A 21,134-nucleotide genomic window follows, 5' to 3' on the forward strand; every position below is an offset into this window, starting at 1 on the left:
CTGTATCCCGCTGACTAACGGGCGCCGCTCTCCCCACACGGCCGGCCGCCGGCACCGCTCCTAATGGCCGCCGTTCCCCGCTGCCATGCCGCGCATGCGCAGTTGTGATGGCGCCGCTGACGGACGTCACACATGCGCAGAAGCGGCTGGCAGCAGCGCCGTTCCCCCCCCCCCCCACACGCTCCTAATGCCCATTGGCAGCGGCGTCATTCCGCCCTCCACTGACGCGGGCGTTCTCGGCGGTGGCACACGGCGCAAACCCAGGCGCAATCCGCGCGGCACAGGGGCTCGGCGCCGGGGGCAGGCTCCTGCTCCTGGAAGAAAGGGTGACCCGGGCGGGCCGGGCAGCGGACAGGTAACCTCACCTCTCGCCCACGGTCACTCATGCCCGTGCCTGGTGCATGTACCCCACGGGAGGGGGTGGTGTGCGCAGAATTTGCGGAGGGGGGGAAGGTGGTGCGCAATGTTACACCATGTTACACCCCGCCCCTGGCTGCAGCAGGACACACACACACACTGACTGATACACATACACACACTGACTGACACACATACACACACTGACCGACACACATACACACACTGACTGACTGACACACATACACTGACTGACACACATACACACACATACACACTGACTGACACACATACACACACTGACTGACACACACATACACACACTGACACACATACACACACATACACACACTGACTGACACACACATTCACACACTACTGACACACACACATACACACTGACTGACTCACACACACACTGACTGTCACACACACACACACACACATACACACACTACTGACTCACACATACACACACTACTGACTCACATATACACACACTGACTGACTCACACATACACACACACTGACTGACACTGACTGACTGACACACACACACACACACTGACTGACACACACACACACTGACTGACACACACATACACACACATACACACACGGACTCACACACTGACTGACTGACACACACACACACACTGACACACACTGACACACACTGACTGACACACACACACTGACTGACTCACACACTGACTGACTGACACACACACACACACTACTGACTCACACATACACACACACACTGACTGACTCACACATACACACACTGACTGACTCTCACACACACACACACTGACTGACACACACACTGACTGACACACACACTGACTGACACACACACACACACACACACTGACACACACACACACCCTGACTGTCACACACACACCCTGACTGTCACACACACACCCTGACTGTCACACACACACCCTGACTGTCACACACACACCCTGACTGTCACACACACACCCTGACTGACACACACACACCCTGACTGACACACACACACACCCTGACTGACACACACACACACCCTGACTGACACACACACACCCTGACTGACACACACACACCCTGACTGACACACACATACACACCCTGACTGACACACACATACACACACTGACTGACACACACATACACACACTGACTGACACACACATACACACACTGACTGACACACACATACACACACTGACTGACACACACATACACACACACACTGACTGACACACACATACACACACACACTGACTGACACATACACACGAGGAATTCACACTTAGTGCAAATAGCTAATACAGGGGATGTGTGCCGAGGACGCGCATTATAAGTCAAATTTATTTGCTTTTTGTCAATGAACTTGTATTTTCATTTTTAATTAAAACATCACCAACACAAATACAATTTCTGTGACAAAAGTCAAAGAAGTTTCATTTACTATCCGCGTGCACAGCACACACAGCTTTTAAATGGAGCTACTACGTCATGTGGTCTGGCACTTCAGAGGCCTGATGACGTATTTGCTACAACGTATTTGCTACGTCATTTATCTTCCTGCTAGTTTTTCATGGGGAGACCATAATAATATCAACAGTTTCATTGCTAGCAACTATTACAGCTTTCCATAGTATTATTTGCAGTGTTGTAATGGTTTTATTTTAAAGGTATAATTAGTCATCCCAGTTCAATTTCTTAAAGGCCTTTTTTGCTTCTCCATCTGTCTCTTTTCTGAGATATTACAAATGAATACCATGATACAAAGTGTGTGTGTGTGTGGTATGGTGTGTGTGTCCATTTTCCACTGTTATATGGATGTGAGAAGATGATATACTACGATTGATTATTATTTATTTACATATATTGTTGTTGGATTTATTTATATTATTTAGAGTAAATATGTTTTATTTATTTGACTATCATTATTTTCTTATTCAATATTATTTATGGCTGGTTATATTTATTATTATTATTTTTATTACCTTATTATTTTCATTCGTTTTTCATCACTGTTATATCATCTTATTCTTAATTACATTTATTTATGTGACTTATTTATTCATCTCTTCATCTCTATCAATTCGTGTCCTTGCTTTTATTCACGTTGCTTGTTTGTTGGTTTTTAAATATTATTCATTTGCTACAACTGGTGTTGCTATTCTACAGTATTGTTGCAATAAGTTGTTTGTTCATTCCTTATGTATCTATTTGGTCATATTTGTTTATATATGTCTGTTAACTATCTGTGTATTAGCTACATCTGTGTTGCTTTACTCTATGTACTAATATGTCTGCATGGGTTATATGGCACCCTCATTCATTAAGACTCAGCTGTGTTAGAGGTGTTCCCATTTAGGTCTGTTTGGTATTAGCCTATCACAGTATAGTTAGTACTTTATAGGGGAGCACACATACGTTTTACCACTCACTCTTTGACAAAGTCCCTTGCGGGATGAAACGCGTCAAAGGTTACCTAGCCATGTGATTTTTGTTCGTTCCCCCTCCCCCCCCCCCCCCCCCCAATAAATAGCCGTTTTTGTTAGAGCTGCGTTTGGTCTCATCTCCTTTCCTCGGTGCACCGCTTCTCCTGTTTCCTTGCTTTGAATGGGTAAAGTTGTGGTGGGGTGTGTTTTTTTTTTTTTTTTTCCCTCCCCCTTTCCCCCCCAAATCACCCCATCTCTAACATCCATAACTGCCATGTAAATCATTCATCACAAGTTGAACAGGTTGTTGCATTAGGCTTATGTGGGTACTTTTTCATTCTAAGCTAATGTTTTGCTAAACAGATTGCTGCTTTGCTGTTGTCTTTATAAGAGTACCTTTTTGCTTATGTGCTGTGTACCACGCACTACACTGTAATTGTGAAGCGTTTTGAGTCCCATTGGGAGGAAAGCGCTATATGAAATTGTTGTGTATTATTACTAAAAGTGACTCTTTTGTTGTGTAAGCGCATTGCAAAGTACAACCTTTTAAAGCAGCAGTCCAAGCTGCTGCTGTTGGTGTGGTTTCCACCCCCCCCCTTTTTTTTAATATCTGCATCAATACAATCCACACAGATAAGTAATTGGCAACTTAGCCAATCAATCCGTTCTCCTGTGATCGATCGGCAAAGATTCAGCTCAGGGGTTAACTAAATGGCTGTCGGTGCAGCAGAAGAAGACTAAAGATGCAAAGTTCTGTGGGGAAGATCATGTGATCAGACAGTCACTAGATACAATTGGTGCACTGCTAGAGAGAGGGCAGGGCTCAAAAAGGGGTGTGCCAGAGCCCCTTTCAGAAGAGGAAGGGGATGTGACTTGGTAACCATTTACAATCGAAACAGAAAATGCTTGTTACATTATGATATATAAATGTCATTCAGTGGTTTAAAATACTTGTAGCCCTTTTTTTTTTGTTATCATAATACAGAACTGATTTATTAAAAAAAAAAAAAAAACACCGGTGTTCTCCGTAAACGACATCGCTTCACCTTCTGCAAGATAGGGAGCGATGCGTTGCAGAGGCCAGCGGCAGGATGTTCAATACGTCCTCTAGTGTTTCCACACTTCGTAATTGTTGTCCTGCCATTTGGGTTCTTAGCTAATTTTCCAGTTCTGTCGCCAATGGAACCAACTCCTATTTGTCATCCGGGCTTGTGACCGGCATTGGCTGGGTTTATTACCTTGGACTGCACCTTTAACGCAAACCAGGTTTAAATGAAATTACATTACACAAGGGGTGCGCAAACTTGCTGCGCCGATGCCTTGGGGTCATGTCACGTGACCCGCCGCGTCTCCATGGCAACGGGCATCATGATGCTGCGGGGCCATGTTACATGTTGCCATGGAGACTAGTAGACACTGAAGCTGGGTAAGTGAGCTGCGCCCCCCCCCCCCCCCCCCCAGTTTGGGCACCGCTGCATTACACCATCGTTTTTCACTTGCCTCCCCTGAATTTTGAGCTGTCTTGAAACTTAATTTCCCCTTAATTATTCTTTTGTATGGCTGCTGTCTGTGTGGGTCAGTGTTTGGCTTTTTTTTTTTCCTAATTGGAGAAACAATAAAATCTTTGTAAATGAAACGCCCCTTTTTATCCCTGGAACATTTCAAAAGGAAATCTGGATGGCTTGACAGCTTCTCCTCTGTGCTGGAGGTAGACCTCCCCTGAAGAAGAAATGGTGAACATATGGAAACCTTTTACAAGAGTGTATTTTGGTTTCAGATTGTGATTTGTTTGAAGTAGTTAACGCCATAAGTAACACAACATTTAGGCCACCAGCAGAGTAGGGCTGAATATTTATGTTGGGAGTGTGTGTGTGCTCTTGCTATGCTGCAACATTGGGTTCATTGTTAAAGCCTCTGTCCCACTTTAGCTTATTTAGTTTTTCTGTCCTTGCTTTCTTTCCTCATGATCATACTTAAATGTAAATATTAGCTTTAAAAGGAAAAAAAAAGGGGGCGGGGGAAAGAGATTCACGAACAGCCGCTATAGGGAACCTCGCCCCCGATCCATTAATTGCCATGCAAGTCCATGGCAGCTAAAGCTAGTTTTGAGTATTTTTTATATATATATATATATATATATATATATATATATATATATATATATATATATATATATATATATATATATATATATATATATATATATATATATATATATATATATATATATATATATATATATATATATATATATATATATATATATACATTTTTAATATATTATGTAACGAGCATTTTTTTTGTTTCTATAGTAACTATTTACAAAGTCATATCCTCTTCTGAACCAGGCTCTGGCGCACCCCTTTTTGAGCCCTGCTTCTCTCTAGCAGTGCACCAACTGTATCTAGTGACTGCCTGGTCACATGATCTTCCCCACACAACTTTACATCTGGTCCTCTCCTGATGCACTGACAGCAATTACTTATCCTTGTGTGGATTGTATTGATGCACATATTAAAGGGAAAAATAACATTTAATAAAAAATAAAAAAAAAGCAGCAGCTTTTTGTCGGCCGCTTTAATATAACGTCTTCTTTGACTTGGATCTCTTCATATCAAACATATCAATATTTGGGTCATTTAAATGGATGGTGGTGATGCATTTAGTGTGTGTGTGTGTGTGTGTGTGTGTGTGTGTGTGTCCCAAATGGACATGAATCGGTACGTCTCCCTTACTGCGAATTATTTCCAACTGAACTTCTAGTCAAACATTCCAATGTACAAATTGATCTAGACATTGCAGTAAGATTTCTCACTCTCTTGTTTTCTTTAAACCCCAAGCGTCAGTCTGCGCTTATTTGTTTTTTCCTCCCTCCTTTTTGGGAGGTCTCGCCTTGCCCTTTATACAATGTCGTCTTATTTTTCAAATCTGATGCTCGCTTCAGGAGATATAAGCGTTTCAAACATTAGGCATCGGAGGTTATGGAGCTCTCCGTAACGTCAGGCGCCCAAGATTATGAATCTTCTTATATTTATTGGAATGAGAAGGTCATGCTCGGGGAGCAAGGTACTAACCTTGTATTAGATTCGTATGGTGTTCTGGGGGCATTGCTGCTTTAAGTGTTAACGTGGAATGTGATCTGGGAGTCTAGCGAGGGACTTTCCTGTAAATTGAAAAGCTCTATGGGGTGACCTATTCTTATACAGATTTTATTTGGAGTTGGGCACTTGAACGTAATGTAAAATGACGAGGCCAAATGATATACCTGAAGGGCCACACTGCTGCAGTGGTTAGCTGCTTAATGCTGGCATGCTGATACATATAGCCCCACTGCTTACACTGGCAGTATATGCCAAAGGAGATGAGGGGGCAGTATTGGTGCGCTATCCTTAGGCTTTGGTCAGGCGGTGCGGGTGGCCGCGTGCACGCTACGCACCATCTGATGTTGTTCTCCCGACAGGTCCCAGTCCCTCCACCCTGCACGGCTTACTACACGCTGTGACGCATCAGCCGCCAGGGGATGCAAGAGAATTGTAATCCCAAGCGGCGACGCGTCACGTGTGGCTGTGAGCCAATGAGGAGAAGCTAAAGATCAACAGCCTCCCTGCCTTGGGTGGGGGAAGGGGAGAGGCGGCTTTCGGGGGGGCCGCAGGTGAAGCCTATGCAGGGTGCCTGTTGGCCACCAATGTTCTAAAGCCATTGAATGTTTCTAAGTAGCTTGACCATTTAACATTGTGCTTTAAAGTTTAAACACCTGCTCCGTTTACCTACTTGCAGGTAAATGGATACTACAAAACTAGTGCTTATTAGTGCTTAATTCTAGCTGCAGTGTGCAGATTCATATAGCCCGCGTCTGAACTTCTTGAGGCTTTTTGGTAGGCTAAAATGAACACATTTTACTTTTGGTCCATATCTAAAGCGTTTCATGACCCTATTATGAAATGGTAATATAAAATAGGCATTGCTTGTCGCTGTAAATGGTTGGTAGGTTGGTTGTTTGCCTGAATGCATAAAAGCACTTTATTTCTTTGGGGATGCAGGTCTGAACAAGAGCTATGATGTAAACTTCTGCAACTGATCTTTGTCCAGTTACAGTCCACTAAACATTTGGTTTACACATTTGCAAATCTTTGAACCCTTTCAAGGTGTCTTCAAACTTGGCAAACCGCCCCATAACTCCCAGGTGTAGATGTACTGTACACTTGTCTTTTATTAACTTTTTTTTTTTTTTGCCTGCTTCCTTCCTATATACAAGCAAAGGGTGTGGTATTTAGGTGTGCCTGCTCCTTTAAGGTTTAGAGCCTCGCTTTTTGAGGATGTGGTTGACAATGATGGAGTCATTGATTACATAATTTGTGCAAGTACTTAACACACGTCTAAAAATTACTGACAGCCAGTATGAGTTGCTTTGGTAATTGCTAATACGATTAATTTTTGTCCTTTCAGGTACACAGGAGCTGATGGTCCGAGTGGCTTTGGCTTTGAGTTGACCTTTAGACTAAAAAGAGAGGTTGGCGAATCTGCGCCACCAACATGGCCGGCAGAACTGATGCAGGGCCTCGCCAGATACGTCTTCCAATCTGGTAAGTCTATTCAAGAAACAAGTCTTTCTGCTGTTTACAAAACTGCTGATAAACATTCTTTCACAGCCCGTGATTGTATTTGATCTGCTCCAACTCCTGTAAATTCACTAGGCAAACTGTGGTTCTCAATTCTATTTAGATTTTATTTTATTTTTTTTAAATAGGAGGCTAGGGGTGTCATAAACGGTTATTATGGCACTTTGCAGATTAGATGCTTGGACTCCTAATATATTGCAGTGTTTTCTATTCCTCCCTCCCACCTTCTCCCTGTTTGCAAATGCATTCAGTGAACGTTGCAGGGATTAGTGTTCCAGTGGCTGGAAATCACTCTTCTAGTTAATAATTTTGTAGATCTGTTCAGATTGTTTGGTCACACATTTGGTTTGACATTATCTGCCTTGTCAAGATCATTGGTGCGAAATCTGAAAATAGAGGGCAGTTTATCTCTGTGTGTAATATAATACTAAATATAACATTTGTTTGGTCTGCTAATTTAAAAAAAAAATAAGCTTTTTTTTTTTTCTGGGAAAAATTCTTTATTCCTGAGAGATGGATAGAGAGTTTGTTCTTTCTGCTTCCCTTGCTCTCACATCTCCAATGTGTCGTTATTACAATACAGTATGCATTATGGTGAAAAATTTGCCAGTCTCCAATTGGGCACATTTGCACACAAAATGCTTTCTTTTTCATGTAGAAGGGAGGGATGTTACGGTTGCTGATGCTATGAAGTTCCATTGAGATCCCTTGTACTATCCCGTCGCTGCTTCTGCCTTTCTAGAATCAAAATGGATAACTTGTTTAAAGTAGCAGTGTAAATGTCGGAGGGGAGGAAAAGTACATTAATCTTTCAAATACAAAATGGGACAAAATTAGCCGTAATCTCAAAGTATTTAATCATGTGCATAATCGGTTGGGCTGTAGTAGTAATTCTGCAGGTTTTTCCTAACTAATGGGCAGGTGTACAGCAGATTTTAGTTTGTATGACATTGATTTTGTCTTTAAAATGCAAATTAGTGAGCACTTGCAAATGGAAAAATGGACAAAGTGGAGAATCCCCCCCCCCCCAATGGCTTTAATAGCCATTTGTTTAGCTAAAATATGTAGTAGACTTGCATGCTAAAACTTATACATGTCCAACATTTCTGTTGCAAGATAGAAAGGACACTCTCTGTCCATTTTGGAGAACTTGCGTTCCTTGTTTCAGAGCCAAATAGGCTGATTTTTTTAGATCTTAATGAGAAATATTAAGATGAATAATAGGCCCATCTAATGAAACTGGGGATGTTGTAAAGTGCTGCACTATTACAGCATTGCTATTTCCATCTGAAGCCTTCCCCGCACAGTACATGTCTCTGTTGCTTGTGGGATAACACATCCTGCACTCCGATCGATTGGCAAAGAATGACCTTTCTTATGGAATATTTGCGCTTTGTTGCTTGTTTGCTGGAAAATGGTTCCCAGTCACTGTATTCAAAGGTTGTACATTATGATGGTTTTTATGAGCAGAAAGGAATTGGCTTCAGATAAGGTTAAGTGCTGTGTGGTAAGGTGTCTTCTCCTTACTGTAGATCTAGGAAAACAAGAGGCCATACTAGTGTTTCTAATAAAGATAAAATGTAGACTGCTTGTAATTCCTCTTTTTTTATTTTGTTTGTAGCCAAATAACACTGCATTTATAACAAACACTTTAATTTTGATGACTCGTCACCCACAAGTGATGTCTGTCACTAACGGATTATTTATTACCCTTCTAAGGAGGGCACAGCCTAGTGAGTAAAGTACAGTTTCCAGGTGGTAGGAGAGCAACCAATGTTTCTGGGTAATCTTGGTGGACTGGTGTCTTGGACACAGAACCTCCATTGTTTGATTATTGCCTTATAGGTATTCTGGTATTTTTTTCCACAGAGAACACATTCTGTAGTGGTGATCATGTGTCGTGGCACAGTCCTCTGGATAACAGCGAGTCCCGAATTCAACATATGCTCCTGACGGACGATCCTCAGATGCAGCCAGTGCAGACTCCCTTCGGAATTGTTTCGTTCTTGCAGGTGGACGTCTGGTTTATTATATTTTTAAAGCTCCTCACATTTCGTGGAGTTCTAACAGTTTACACATATAGTTTGAAGACTCAACTGAAACAATGGTTCTTTGGTAGAGTTTGCTCATGGCTTTTTTATTTTTAAAGTTTTGGGGGCAAGAATTTGCTGTTGACAAATTTTTGCCTCTTTATTAAAAAAAAGCGAGTCTGAAAACACGCCGTAGCTTTTTGCAGGTTAGGTTTGTGGCACAATGCATTAACGTGAATCCCTGCTCTAGCATTTTTGCAAGAGTGGGGGTCAGTCTGTATTGTGCAAAAAGCTGTCCTTGGGGGGGAAAAAATAATTATTGTGATTATTTTGGAGAGTTACTTGAAATCTTAGACACACACACACACACACACACACACACACACTATGGGTACAGTAATGCTGCCCTGGTTTCCTTATACATATGTCTTCCCTTAGATCGTGGGAGTTTGTACTGAAGAGCTGCATGCAGCACAGCAGTGGAACGTACAAGGCATACTAGAACTCCTTCGCACTGTGCCACTGTAAGTGACAATTTTCAGTCTGTCCTGGAACTTTTATTCCTGTAGAATCTATTCCCCCGATGAATGGACATATCCACCGACACTTTGCATTTCTTTATCTGCAAAAGAATAAATATTTAAAATGTCTTTGCCGGCATCTTCCGTAAAAAGTGCCTCGTAATCCTTTGTACAAAATGGATAACCATGTTCCGTGTGGCAAACTTTATTATATGGGAAACTCTTCATAAATGCGCACTTTTCTTTGTTAATTTACGTAGAACTATGTAAAACATGCACCGCCTATGAAATTATATTTGGTGCTGTTTTAATGCATAATTGGTGAATTATAAACTGGTATTTTTTTAAAATAAAATGTCAAACATCCCTGTTTAATTAATGTGAATAGAGGTTTGTGCTCTAGTGATTGAGACTAAAGACCATTATATCACACATTTATACAGTAACATCATCATTTTTCTTTAAAGTGCTGGTGGACCTTGGTTGATAACAGATATGCGAAGAGGAGAGACCATCTTTGAAATCGACCCACACTTGCAAGTATGTTTGGTAACTATTCATCAGCAAAATACACTTTATAAACTTGTAAAGCAAGTTCTAGTGCTTCACTTTATCACATTCCACAGTAAAATCTCCTGTTGGGATAAGTGATTAGCACAAACCTTATGTTAACTGCATGTTGTCAACATCCTGGACTTTTCATTTGGCAACCAAGGGAAAAGACTGTATTATTGAATTACTAGCGGCCTCTAGTGGTGAAACATATTTTGGTAGAATTAATTTTGAATGAAATGTACTCATTCATTATTATTCAACATTTTTTTTATTTTTATTTTTTATTTATAAAAATGTTTTACCAGGAAGTAATACAGTGAGAGTTACCTCTCGTTTTCAAGTATGTCCTGGGCACAGAGTTATAAAAAATACATGGTTACAATAAAAGAACAGGGTTATACAGTCATTTCACAGATATTTCATGGACAAAGTAGGAACATTGGGTACAGGGGATAAAGGGCTTGTGAGATTCAGATAGAAATAGAGCAGCTGATCATAGAAGTGTAAACGCATGTTTCTTTCTGACATTAGTCGAGTATTAAAGCTGCAGTTCAGTCAATATCCTGCATGTGTGTTTTTTTTAATAAATCAGTTCTGTAGTAAGAAAAAATACTTTTAGCATTTTCTTGTTTTTAAAAAAACAACTTTGAAAGACCAATTTTCTTGTATTCTATTTTAACAGCCATTTGCTAAGGCACTGCCCCTTCATGTCCTGTCACAAGCCCTGGCACACCCCTTTGTCAGCCCTGCCCTCCCTCTAGCACATGTCAGTGCAGGAGTGCTCATGAATATTCATGAGCTTCCACTGCCAGTCAAGCAGATTATAAACAAATCCCAGCTTTTAATATGTCACCAAATTTCGACCTATCAATACATGGAAAACGAATTGACCGGCAGTTATACTGTTCTTTAGCTAATTAGAGATTGCACACATGAAACTATTGAAGTAAAAAAATAAATGTAAAAAAAAAAAAAAAGACTGAACTGCAGCTTTAATTATGACGGTGCTCATCTCTGATCAGGAAGCGGGCCTGGAAGGGCTGAGGTAGGGTTGCAAATTAAGCGACCAGGGACAGTCCTGTTAGAGGCAGGCAGCGGTGCAGTCTAGGTGACAGGCAAAAGGTCAGAGGGCAGCGAGGTCATGGTCCGGGGGTCAGCAACAGGGATTCCAAATAGGCGAAAGGCGTGAAGCCTAGGGCCAACTGGAGCTGCAACAAACAGAACTTTGCTCGGCAACTCCCACTGGGAACCGGAGCCATAAGTAGCAGGCTGCCAGTAACCAAAATGGCCGAACTGAGGAGAAAGGGCAGGCAAGCGGGAACACCCAAACTGCAGCACGCCCACAGGTTAGGTTTTCAGGATATCCCTGCTTCAGCACAGGTGGCTTAAAGGCTTAGCCTTTGACTGAGCCTCTGATTTGAGCCACCTGTGAAGCTGGAATATTCTGAAAACCTTACCTGTTGGAGGGGCTTGAGGACTGGAGTTGAGCACCTTTGGGTTACAGTATGTTGCTCAAAATAATACATCTTAAAGAGCGTAGTTTTTGTTTTCTTTTAAAGTTCCCTTTGTCAGCTGTGTGCTTAAGCCTTTCACAAATGCATACTAAATCATGGCATTGGGCCTTTAACTTTTTTTAAGCAGGAGCGAGTTGATAAAGGGATTGAAAACGAGGGCTCCAACCTCAGTGGGGTCAGCGCTAAATGTGCATGGGATGACTTGAGTCGCCCACCTGATGATGAAGATGACAGTAGGAGTATTTGCATTGGCACACAAGCGCGACGATTGTCTGGTAAAGGTATGTACTTTCCCAAGAGCACGACACCTGTCAGTGTCTCGTACTGCCATGCTTGTCTTACCTGTCAGTGTCTCGTACTGCCATGCTTGTCTTACCTGTCAGTGTCTCGTACTGCCATGCTTGTCTTACCGGTCAGTGTCTCGTACTGCCATGCTTGTCTTACCGGTCAGTGTCTCGTACTGCCATGCTTGTCTTACCTGTCAGTGTCTCGTACTGCCATGCTTTCTTACCTGTCAGTGTCTCGTACTGCCATGCTTGTCTTACCTGTCAGTGTCTCGTACTGCCATGCTTGTCTTACCTGTCAGTGTCTCGTACTGCCATGCTTGTCTTACCTGTCAGTGTCTCGTACTGCCATGCTTTCTTACCTGTCAGTGTCTCGTACTGCCATGCTTGTCTTACCGGTCAGTGTCTCGTACTGCCATGCTTGTCTTACCTGTCAGTGTCTCGTACTGCCATGCTTGTCTTACCTGTCAGTGTCTCGTACTGCCATGCTTGTCTTACCTGTCAGTGTCTCGTACTGCCATGCTTGTCTTACCTGTCAGTGTCTCGTACTGCCATGCTTGTCTTACCTGTCAGTGTCTCGTACTGCCATGCTTTGTCTTACCTGTCAGTGTCTCGTACTGCCATGCTTTGTCTTACCTGTCAGTGTCTCGTACTGCCATGCTTGTCTTACCTGTCAGTGTCTCGTACTGCTATGCTTTGTCTTACCTGTCAGTGTCTCGTACTGCTATGCTTTGTCTTACCTGTCAGTGTCTCGTACTGCCATGCTTGTCTTACCTGTCAGTGTCTCGTACTGCCATGCTTGTCTTACCTATCCATTTTCATATTGGAAATCAAAACCAATTTATTTAAAAAAAAAATGTTTTTGTTACACTAAGCTCGATAATATGAAGGTTCAGTACTAATTATGTTTTGCTTGTCTGTAAGGGACATCTGTTTGTGAGCTATTGTACAAATTACTTAATGTCAGTAAGGAGCTTTTACCTCCCAGACTATTACAAAGACACCTTAAACAGATTGTCTTTTTTCATGTACCTAATTCATGTGCATTGACATGTCTGACAGTTCACTTCCCTTTTCTAGTGCTTCCCCTGGATGTACTTTGAAAACGCAGCTTTAAGTAAATAGTTTGCTCTGCCACTTATGATTTTTATCTGACGTGTGTTGGGGCAAGATGTAGCTGGAATATACAGTGACCCCTCCCCACAGTATAACATTCATAGAGCAGTACTCTGTTCTTTTTTTTCTTCTTATCTGTCAAATTATAGGGGCAGGGGGTTCAAATAGTTAGTTAGTCAGTGAGGGTCAGTAAGGTGAAAGTTGCATTATATTGAAATGGGGCTTTTTGTCTTTCACCCTATTGACTTGCAGTTTAAGGCCTCGGACACGCTTACCGCTGGCGTGCTGAGGCTCAGGGAAAGCGGGTGCTTTCCCTGGCCTTGCGGTTGCTTACCTCACGCGCTCTCAGCGGCCGTCAGGGGGCGGTCCGGGGGCGGGCGCGTCACTGGCCGGGGGCGGGCCAGTGACGTCACGGAGCTGGTTCGCCCTCATTGGGCGAACCGCTCACGTGACCGGCCTGTCTCGCCGGCAAGCGGGGGAATTTTAAATTCCCCTAAGACCTGCGCTTCCGCAAGCGCGCGGAAGCGCAGGTGAGACCCTACTAAAGCCGCTCTAATTGCGACTGTAGGGGCTCAGTGCTGAGCGGGAGCGCGCGTCCGCACGCTTCCGCCAGCAAGCAGGCAACATGTCCGAGGCCTAATGCTTCAATATTTCTGCAACTGGTAGAGCTTCTAGATGTAGTCCCATTGTGAGTGTGCTCCCTTTCTATTAAAAACTTTATAACACACATGGGGTGTTGCTGCTTTAAAACCTGGATTTGTATTTCTTAACACAAACTTTATATAATTATGTAAAAGTTTGGTAGTGGTTTTTTCTTTCTCCTAAATGTCCTATTTGTGGTGTTTGAGCACGCATAAATAGAATTACAGCACCATACAAACTGAAATTAAAGTCTTAAGATTTTTAAATCCTGTTATTGCATACAAAAGCATTTCTAAACTATAGTTATTGTAATTGCAGATACGGAGCAAATCAGGGAGGCTTTGCGGAGAGGCCTTGAAATAAACTGCAAGCCAGTTCTACCTCCAATAAGTGCACAGCGACAGAATGGCATGAACCATGACCGAGCACAGTAAGTAGAGGCTTAAACTGTACATAGTAATCGAAATTAGATTTAATGGCCTCAAAATAAAAACAAATTCACGTTTTCTGTTTCTTTTATGTTTGTCCATTCGCAGTTAGGACACATTTTAAAATAAAACCTTCAAACGGGCCGTGTGGAGAGCTAAATGAAAGGAGTGGCCAACTCCACTTCTCAAGGGCCCTCAACAGGTCAGGTTTTAAGGGTAGCCCTGCTTCAGTACAGGTGGCTTGGTCTAGGAGTGAGCCACCTGTGCTGAAGCAGGGAACCCCTTAAAAACTGACCTGTTGATGGCCCATGAGGACTGGAGTTGGTCACTCCTGGATTAAAGTAATGGGATGGATCTTAAGTGAGAACGCGGCAATATCCTAATTTTTTTTTTTATTACCTTTTTGTGTACACTTCTGTGCGAAATTTACAGGTATACCCTGGTGTCCTCTTTCAAATATTTTGTGGCTTGTGTTGGTGTGCAATGTATAAGCATGTCTAGCTATGTGCTTCTTTTGAGTATATGAACTCTTAAATATTTCCCAATATGCACATTAGACATGCATGCACACATTAAGTCATAAAGTTGGCAACACAAATGTGACATTTAATTGAGGTATATATGCCACGTCCCTCCATGCGCATGCAAATAGAACTGCTATGGTGCTACAGTCGCGTACGTCGCTGTGTACTGTCCAGGAGACAGACCAGCTAGGCAGAGGTGAAGAGTAGAGACGGACCCGTACCTGGAGTCCGAATCCTGAAGAGAAGAACGTGAGGTCAGGGCTGGAGAAGGTAGGATGTCCGTGGTCACTGTTCCGGTGTCAGAGCTGGAGAAAGCATGTTGATCATGGTCACAGGCTGGGATTGGCAACAGGAAGGGACAATGCAGGCAGGATACGGCAATAGTAGGGGTCCAGGGAAACAGAACGTTGCACAGGCAAGGGAAGAGAGGGGAATGCAGCCTTATAAAGGGAAAAGGATACTATAATAGGTAAGAGAGATTTTCAGATCATTGTACACCTTGATAAAGAGCGGAAGCTCGAAACATGTCGGTGGGGGCCTGAGGGCTCATTTTTTTCTTGTTACCATGTACTGACGAAAAATAAACCTCTAACTTTTGGGACACACTCTCTAGCAAATTTATTTCGTTTAGCTGTGCTCCAACTCTCCTTTCCGGATACCTGCCTTATAAAGGGAGCAGGTGGGGGCAGGCAATTTGATCATAGGCTGACTTCCTGCCTCAGCGGCCATGTTGGGAGGTCCTTATTAAATGGTTAATTTGTCACGTACGGCACACCTGTGAGCACGTGACCTGCATACGGGACAAGGATTAATACACGGCTCTCTAGCTGGCCCACTTTTCACATTCGCAAAGGTCCCTCAAATGAAGAATATCTCCCCTCAATACGTCCCCATATGCCATCTGTTACGAACAGATTGTATATAGGCTATTTCTATTTAAGGTTTCTGCTCTCTGTTCAGTTTGGGTTAGAGACTGTGAACTGGTTCTTTTTCACTAGTGTTTTACAAAATAATAATTTAAAAAAAAAAAAATTCTTTAGCACTGTTGGGTATCCATTGTTAGACAACTAACCTGATTTGGGGTTTGTTCAGTGCTTTTGTGTTGGATGGTCTCGCACCTGATTTGGGGTGGCTTAACTCTATATGGCTTCTGTTGTTGGTTGAACTTTGGTCCCAACAGTCGGAGTCTTGGTTACCAACCAGACTCCTAATGTGCAAAATACCCAGCTCTTAGCAGCTGACAGATCTAAGGAAGTGTAAACAGTCAGATGTAGCAAATCCAGCTGTTAATGGGTGTTTTGTCTGAGGATGCTTGAGCAGTGGGGCAAACCAATTCCAGAGAGACGCAGCAGCCAGCACCAATTTATGCTGCAAGTGCGCAAAAGATGATAGATTTACAGCTATCGGACTTTTTGAGCGGGGGGGGAGGTTTAGAAGTTCTATTGGCATGCTTTGGGGCAAATACACAAACTCCAGATTCTGTCCCCAACAGGGGCTGATTTATAGAGAACATTTTGTTTCTGGAATCAATGTCTGAAGGCAAGATCTTTTTCATATGAAAGAGAGTTGAGGCAAAATAATATTATCTCTCTCCCTCTCCTGAAATCTTGGAATGTCTTGTAAAAACTTTTTTTTTTTTTTTTTTTTTAACCAAAATGGCTTTGTCTCTTTATTATTTAAGGGTCCGTTTCTGTTGGATGATGGAATTGGTAGTGCGATGAAAGCTCAATATGTTTTTTTTGGAAGGCTTCCAAGACCGATCTGCAGCAAATCTTTTCACCTGGTCTTCATGGCAGCATTTCAGAGATACTAGGTCTTCTAGATCGGGTTGTAGACAGCTCTCTCACTGTAGCGTTCACGTTTTTTGTCTAATGTTTCCCAGAGGAGATAGGAGTGAGGAGGTTTCACGAGCTCGCAATCCAAAGCGTTTTCAGTGTGTGAGGATCATGGGGTCCGTGCCTCAGAAGCTGCAGAATTGCCTCCTTCTGGAAGGAGTGAGCCAGCACTTAGGTGCATGTGTCCTACAATTCTTAAGATTTTATTACCTGATAGAATTTACAAGCAAGCCACTACCAGTTTAATTGCTTCCTGTTAGCCAAGAGATGTGACGAAGAGGGAAGCCATGAACAGCACCTAAGATTGTTGCAACAAAAAATAATAGTGCTAATCAGCCCGATGGGTTACAGGTCTATTCAAATCATCTTCTGTTGCCAAAAAGTGATGGCTCCTTCAGAACAGATTTGTTTTTAATACCTTTAAATCCAGAAATATGCTCAGCATTCAAGATTGAGTCATTTGAGAAACTTGATCAAATATGTAGGAAGACAGAACTTCCTTCGGTAAATTTAAGAGATTTTTTTCGGCATGTGCCAGTCCTAGAAGCATACCAACCGTTTCTTGGTAGAGGGTAGTTTTCAGGATCAAACACTATCCTTCAGTCCAAGAACATTCATTAAGCTTTGTTGCATTGATTTCAGCAAGGTTGAGACATGGGTAATGCAGTTACTATATATTAACAGCAACTGGTTAATAAGGGTTCCATGTTCAGTATACCAACGCCTTCCCTGCAGTTTTTTTTTTTTTCTTGGTTCTGCTCAACAGCAAAAAATGGAAGTCTCTTGAGAGAGAGCGAAGGATCCCCAGACTGCTCAAGCATTGAAGTCCATACAGAACCTTCACTAAAATGAAGTGCATGAGAATGTTGTGTCTCATGTATACTTAATTGGAGGTTGTCTCATGGCCAAGGCTCCATATGAGGCCTTTCCAGAATGCCATTCTCAGAGCCCTGAGCTTCAGGGAACGACCAGTAGTTTTAAGCAATGCAGCCAGAGTGCTCTCTGTTGGTGCAGACTTTAATGCAACACGAGGAAGGGTATGCTGTTGGAAGAACCGTTGTGAGTAATTTGATGCTATACTGGGGCACACACACGCAATTTGGCTAAATCTCCTCTCGGGGTTTAACTCCCTTGCGATATGGCACACATTACTTCAAAGGAATTGAGAGAAAAACGGTGATTCATCCTTTAACAAGCAGGAGGTATGAGGCATATTCCAGTGATTAAGAAGGCAGATGGTATTTAGTCAAGACAGATTATTGGAGTAAAGTATAAATCCGTCCAAGTAAATTGGATCAGACCATTCCAATGCTTTAGCAGGATGTGGTGAATTTCTGACGTTGAGGCCTGACTGGATCAGAACCCAGGCACAAGATAAAAGTTATGTTATTCCCAAGTGCCCACTGTCATAGTTTGTGGACTTGATAAAATGTGCTATGTGCTCCTGAAGACTTGCAATATTTCCAGGGTTGCTGAGACTAGGGCCATCTAGATTTCTCTAGGTTTTTTTTTTTTTTTAACTCAGAGGACTTGAAAACATCTTTAGAACCTTCTGCCACAAATGAGCTTGCTTCTGGTACATCTGTTAGTGGCGCTAGAGAATCTTTTGTCGTGGAATTTTTTTTTTTGAAAGGGGATTGGTCCTTGGTTCCTTCCAAGATCCAGATCTCTGGGCATTCAGGAGGGCAGCATGCCACTTGTTCTGAGAAAATAATTCTAAAAGCATGAACAGTTCGGACCACCTATAAAACCATGAGAGCGATCTCTGGTATTGAAGCTCCTCCAACCAGATTTTTAATCTTGTGTATAGAACCAAATAAAAATAAAAAAAGGCTTGTTTCAAGACTTTCTCATAACCGTAAAACATCAATAAGAAGAATTGGAGCATTAGTCCATCACTGAGCCTTATGTTATAGTCCCAGCCATTAATAATAATTATTGCCTTTTTTAAAAAAAAAAATTTATGTACAAACTAGCACATTACAGTACTTTGCCTTCATTTGATCCGTAGTAAAGGCACATTGAGGAGCAAAAGTGTCTGTAAATATTGTTTTACAAAACTCCCAATTCAGGACAGATGACCAGCATCTTGTGTGGGCATGAGACTGTGGATGGATGATTAAGGAAAGCAAATGGCATGGATTTGGAAAAGGAAGACTGAGACATGGGGTGTCGCAGAAAAGGGGGGAAAAATGCATGCTTGAAGAGATTTGGGGGAAGAAGCAAAGGTACTGGGGCGGGGGGAGGGGGGCAAAATAAGAGAAATACATTAGATGGGGATAAGAGGAACTTGAAGGAGAAAATAAAAGGGAGCCAATTCCGGAGTAACATGGGGTTGTGAAAGGGCAAAAGATAAGGGGAAGATGGGGATATGAAAGAGGGGACGAACTACAAAGGGAAAAGCTGGAATAAGGACGTGTGATACTAGAGAAAAAATTACTTTGGTACTAAGGGATATAATATTATGGTCTATAATTGGACATTACTCTGTGATGGTATACAGTACAGGGATTATATACAATAAGTGAATCTGATAACAGAAAAGGAAATACCTACCCTGAAGATTTTTAAGATTAAATCTCGCAACATACCACTGAGATTGTAAAGAGACAGCAGGTGAAGACGTAAGTGCAGTAGATGCATTGCTAGGCCACAATGCTTGGTAGGAGCGACTGTGAGACAGTAGCCATGAGTCTAGGCCAATGGAGCACTTCATTTAAGGGGTGGATTTTTTTTTTTTTAAAGGTTTGTGTAAAATATTGGAGCGCAAAGAATTCAATTGAAAGAATGGTGACCAGTAATCCTAAACATTCACAATTTTAAAGTGTGAACACATCTTTATTAAAGTCTGATAATTGACCCCCATTGGAAGAAATGCTTCTCTGAAGTGATATTTCCCAACATGAAATAGGAAGTGGCCACGAGAATCAAAGCGCAGGACTCCATGGTATGTAAAAATACAACACACACATCGTGCAATAAATCAAGATAATAAATAGGTCTATGGCATCCCACTCGCATGGTGTACGAGATATACAGTGAGCGTAAAGTCCAGAAAAGGGGGGCCTGTGCACAGCTGACAAATGCAACTTGGACGAAGATGACCACTTGAAAGATATTTATTGATTTTAAAAACATACAAGTAGAGTCCTGACAGATCCTCTGACGCGTTTAACGTATGAGGCGCTTTGTCAAATAGTGATCTGTCAGGATAAAGATAGCCTTAAGTGTCTTGCTGATGAATCGGCTGGGTCTTGGATAATTACACAGCAGCTCAGAACACCTGAGTGAAATGTCAGAGCGCTGTGGTACACATAAATTACAAGGTCTAAGTATTAAAAAAAAAATGCAAACAAACATGATCTATAATGAATACATTATGCAGACTTCATCTCCAATACTTAATAAAAGAAGCATTGTGCAAAATATAAAAGAACATAAATCTGCTAAAAAACAGACTATAAACAAAGCCAGTAAGTACCAGATTACTTGTGTATATACATATATGGAGAAAAATACATATTGGAAACAATTTATTTCAAAGAAAGTGTGTGTGTGTGTATCCCCTAACTCGAAAACAGATGAGATAACTGGAGGGGGGAGGAAAATGGAGAGGAAGGGAACAAAAGGGAGAACTTAAATTGTGGAACATATGCATTCATAATAATACTAACATCAAAAATATTCAATCATGTAAAAAAAAAAAATAAGTTCCCATTCAACATTTAAACCTTTAGGAACGAGTGTCTAAGGTGAAGATCCAACACATTTCTCTTTTGAGTGAATTGAGTCTGTCTCCTCCCCTATTGTGTATTTTTATATATTCAACACCAAAAACTTGAAATTGTCTGTGTCCCCCAAACTGCATTCAGAGAAATGCCTAGATACTGGATGTATGTGATCTTTCTTTTTTTGAATAATCTGCCATTTTCTGCGACTCCTAGTTTTTAGGGGTCTGATGGTCCTCCCTACATGTTATTATTTTATTTTTTTAATATATCACAGCCACACACTGACATAATCGATATAACTTGTGTGACAATTGATAAAGGGGGAGATTTTATATTCAAATTTAGGCTGTATACTCTTCAGTTTTTTTTTAGTGGGTTTGGCAAACAGACATCATCCACAGAGGCAACACTAGTGGAATCCCATAGGTATCCCACGGATGCAGTCACGAGGTGAAGAATTAAATAGGCTGGGGGAGATAGGAGATGCCAAAGTTGCAGCTCTCCTGAAGGCAAACTTTGAACCATCTCTAGTAA

At 41.9% G+C, this 21,134-nt stretch overlaps 1 protein-coding gene across 1 annotated transcript in view; it reads left to right on the plus strand.

Annotated features, from left to right (window-relative positions):
* SUFU (SUFU negative regulator of hedgehog signaling) overlaps nt 1-21,134 on the plus strand; it is a 50,214-nt gene that overhangs the window by 22,376 nt on the left and 6,704 nt on the right. The window contains exons 3-8 of the mRNA XM_075613054.1: nt 7,248-7,384; nt 9,290-9,432; nt 9,889-9,974; nt 10,439-10,511; nt 12,168-12,321; nt 14,401-14,512. Coding sequence (XP_075469169.1) covers nt 7,248-7,384; nt 9,290-9,432; nt 9,889-9,974; nt 10,439-10,511; nt 12,168-12,321; nt 14,401-14,512 — 705 coding nt within the window. The remainder of the gene's footprint in view (nt 1-7,247; nt 7,385-9,289; nt 9,433-9,888; nt 9,975-10,438; nt 10,512-12,167; nt 12,322-14,400; nt 14,513-21,134) is intronic.

Source organism: Ascaphus truei, chromosome 8 (assembly GCF_040206685.1).
Source record: "Ascaphus truei isolate aAscTru1 chromosome 8, aAscTru1.hap1, whole genome shotgun sequence".
Classification (NCBI taxonomy): Eukaryota; Metazoa; Chordata; class Amphibia; order Anura; family Ascaphidae; genus Ascaphus; species Ascaphus truei.